At 43.8% G+C, this 3823-nt stretch overlaps 1 protein-coding gene across 1 annotated transcript in view; it reads right to left on the reverse strand.

Annotated features, from left to right (window-relative positions):
* Window positions 1-1766: 1766 nt before the first annotated feature.
* Window positions 1767-3823, reverse strand: part of LOC110314600 (schlafen family member 9-like) — a 9567-nt gene continuing 7510 nt past the window's right edge. Inside the window, 2 exon segments of the mRNA XM_021188871.2 lie at window positions 1767-3223; window positions 3394-3823. The exon segment at window positions 3394-3823 is cut by the window's right edge and continues 69 nt beyond it. Coding sequence (XP_021044530.1) covers window positions 2413-3223; window positions 3394-3823 — 1241 coding nt within the window. The 3' untranslated portion in view covers window positions 1767-2412.

Here is a 3823-nt window from a genome sequence, read left to right on the forward strand (position 1 = left end):
ATATTTTTTCTTTCTTTTTTTTTTAATTGGATATTTTCTTTATTTACATTTCAAATGTTTTCCCCTTTCCAGGGGTTCCCTTTCAAAAACCCCTATCCCCTTCCCCCTGCCCCTGCACCTTTGAGGGTGCTGCCTCATCTTTCCATCCTGGTATTCCCCTACACTGGGGGTTCAAACACCCTCAGGCCCACGCATCTCCCTTTGTACCTGATGTCCAGCAAAGCCATCCTCACCCACATATGCAATCTGCACCATGGGTTCCTCCATGTGTATTCTATGGTTGGTGGCCCAGTCCTCAGGAGCTATGGGGGGTCTGGCCTGTTGACACTGTTGCTCCCTCCATGGGATGCAAAACCCCCTCAGCTCCTTCAGTAATTCTACAACTCCTCCATCGGGGATCCCCTTGCTCAGTCCAATGGTTGGCTGTGAATTTCCCCCTTTGTATATGTCAGGCTCTGGAAAAGCCTCTCAGGAGACAGCCATATCAGGCTTCTATCAGTAAACACTTCCTGGCATTCAAAACATCATCTGGGTTTGGTGGCTTAGTCAGGATTTCTATTCCTGGACAAAACATCATGACCAAGAAGCAAGTTGGGGAGGAAAGGGTTTATTTGGCTTACCCTTCCATACTGCTGTTCATCACCAAGGAAATCAGGACTGGAACTCATGCAGGTCAGGAAGCAGGAGCTGATGCAGAGGCTATGGAGGGATGTTCTTTGCTGACTTGCTTCCCCTGGCTTGCTCAACCTGCTCTCTTGAGGTAGAACCAAGACTACCAGCCCAGAGATGACACCACCCACAAGGGGACCTCCCCCCTTGATCACTAATTGAGAAAATGCCTTACAGCTGGATCTCTTGGAGGCATTTCCCCAACTGAAGCTTTCTCTGTGATAACTCCAGCCTGTGTCAAGTTGACATAAAACTAGCCAGTACAGTGGCTATATATGGGATGGATCCCCAGGTGGGGCAGTCCCTGCATGGCTTTTCCTTCAGTCTCTGCTCCACAGTTTGTCTCCATATTTTCTCCTGTATGTAATTTGTTCACCCTTCTAAGAAACACTGAAGCATCCACATTTTTGTCTTCCTTCTTCTTAGGCTTCATACGATCTGTGAATTGAAATCTTGGGTATTCTGAACTTTTGGGCTAATATCCACTTATCAGTGAATAATACCGTGTGTGTTCTTTTGTGACTGAGTTACCTCATTAAGGATGATATTCTCAAGTTCCATCCATTTGCCTGCAAATTTAATGAAGTGATTGTTTTTAATAGCTGAGTAGTACTCCATTGTGTACATTGAATGGGTACATTTTCTGTACCCATTCCTCTGTTGAAGGACATCTGGGTAGTTTCCAGCTTCTGGCTATTATAAATATGGCTGCTATGACCATAGTGGAGCATGTGTCCTTATTACATGTTGTAACATCTTCTGTGTATCTGCCCAGGAGTAGTATAACTGGTCCTTAGGTAGTACTATGTCCAATTTTCTGAGGAACCACCAGACTGATTTCCAGAGTGGTTATACCAGTTTGCAATCCCACCAGCAATGAAGGAGGGTTCTTCTTTCTCCACATCCTCACTAGTATCTGCTGTCACATGAGTTTTTGATCTTAGCCATTCTGACTGGTGTGAAGTAGAATCTCATGGTTGTTTTGATTTGCATTTCCCTGGTGACTAAGGATGTTGAACATCCTCTATCATCATGATGAGATGTGATTTTAAATCAGAGTCTTGCTTTTCTGGTGTGTTGGGGTATCCATGGCTGGCTGTGGAGGGAGAACTGGGTTCTGGTGATGCCAAGTTGCCTTGGTGTCTGTTGCTTGTGTTCTTGCCATTACCTCTCATCATCTGGTTCCTGTGTCCTGAGGGTTCCAGGCAGGTACCTCTGAGCAGAAGTGATGGTCTTACTTGTGCTCACAGGCTTGTCTGCACTTCTGGGAGGCCAGTTCTTTCGCAGCGGTATGTGGGTACGAAGCACTGTGGTACAGGATCAGCTCCAGGCACAGACCCCAGTACTACTTAATATTGTTTTTAGTCTTTTTCTTTATCCTTATAAAATATTTTCGTGAATGTATTTAGCTATTTAAAATGGAAGTCTGTTTTAGGATTTGGATATGACTTACTGTATTGTTTTGTCTTCATCTCTGGTTTCAATCCTTATGGCCTCAGTGTTCCCATAGTGTATGGCATGTGTATGTTGCCTTGCCAACCTTATCTCCAGCTTTGTTTTCAGCCTCAGTTACTTACAGCATCCATTGGTAATATTTTTTCCTACATTTTCCAAAACTATAGAACAAGGTTTGGTTGTACCTTTATCTTTCTTCTTGTCTGGAACTTGACTTGTCTTCTTGACCTCAACTTGAGTTTACTTTCTCATCATCAGAGATTGAACCTAGGACCTCATATATCCCTATCAGCATGCCACTGTTGAGCTATGCCCCTCAGGAGCTGAAAGATACAGGATATACAGATGTTTCCTTGCTCTGGAAGCCAGGCAGAGCAATAGGTTATGGGAAATGGGCTGCTCAGTTGCAATGGGATTGATACCAAACACAATGCTTCTTTCCAGTCCCGAGAATCGACGAATGCTGTCAAACATGTTAGAATGACAGAGAGATGTGACATTCATCTGAGATGCTCTCCTCCTCTTCCTTATTTCTCTCAGGAACATATGCTCATAGGATTTCTTTTCCCTGTCTGTGCTGAAAAGCACTGCAATATCTTGGGGAGAATAGCCTTTACTCAAGAAAACATCACACTTCTCTGCTACATAGGTTACCATCTTTTCCAAAGTCAAGTATTTAGTCTTATGGGTGCCTGATATTCCATGGATCCAGTAAAATCCATGGAGAATGTTTAAGGACTCTTGAGGGATGCTGCATGGGGGGTTATCTCTGAATTTTTGCAATTCTTGTTGTAGGAACTCAGCTACTTTATCTACATTGCGTACCACTTGTGTGAGTTCTTCCTTTGGAAACTGGCATAAGAAATTTGGGAGGCCACTCTTCTTCAAGTGACTGGTCTGAAAATAGTCCAGAAAGATCCAGAACATTCCAGGACAACATTTCATTCTCCGAGTGATTCCTTTTGCCTTCTCATACCAGTTCCCATCCTCAGTGCAGAAATTCTGGGCTTCATCAACAATGATGTGTTGGATCCTGTTTGTCTCAAAGACATCTTTCATGAAGGTTTTCCGGGTCACTGCCTGGCAGATATTTTTTGCCCTGTAACAGTGAAAAAGACATTAGGTGTTTCTCTGACTATCTCATATTCCCAGCAACACAGGACTGCTATCTCAGATCATTTGACTGACTAATTTCCCAAGAACCAGCGAAACATAACAGAAAAGTTCATCTTAGATTGAAAACACCCAGAAGAAGATCCAAACACTTACTGGATGAAGTCCCTCAATGGCTGATTTTCACAGATGTAGAGGATTCTGTCTGTTTCACAGTGGAACGTGTTTCTGATCTTTTCCATGATTTTCACGGCTATGATTGTCTTCCCTGAGCCTGGCAAGCCATGCACAAATAGTTCTCTGGTTTTGCAGAGACTTTTTGAGAGTATCTCATACTGTTGGGCTGTGAGAAGATTCAAAATTTCACAGCCAAGCTGGTCGCTCAAGAAAGATCTGAAGTTGAGCAAGACAATCACAAGGGCCTGCAGCAAGGCCTGCATTTCCTGGATGTTTGCAAGGTTATAGGAGTGTGGGTAATCAATAGGAGAGACTGAGCCCCCATTGGTCTTGATCTTGTTCTGAGAACTCAGGCCGAGAACCTTGGTCATGACACACACTCTACCAGTGTAGCCACCAGTGTTCACCA

Source organism: Mus pahari, assembly GCF_900095145.1.
Source record: "Mus pahari chromosome 14 unlocalized genomic scaffold, PAHARI_EIJ_v1.1 14_unlocalized, whole genome shotgun sequence".
In the NCBI taxonomy this organism is placed as follows: domain Eukaryota; kingdom Metazoa; phylum Chordata; class Mammalia; order Rodentia; family Muridae; genus Mus; species Mus pahari.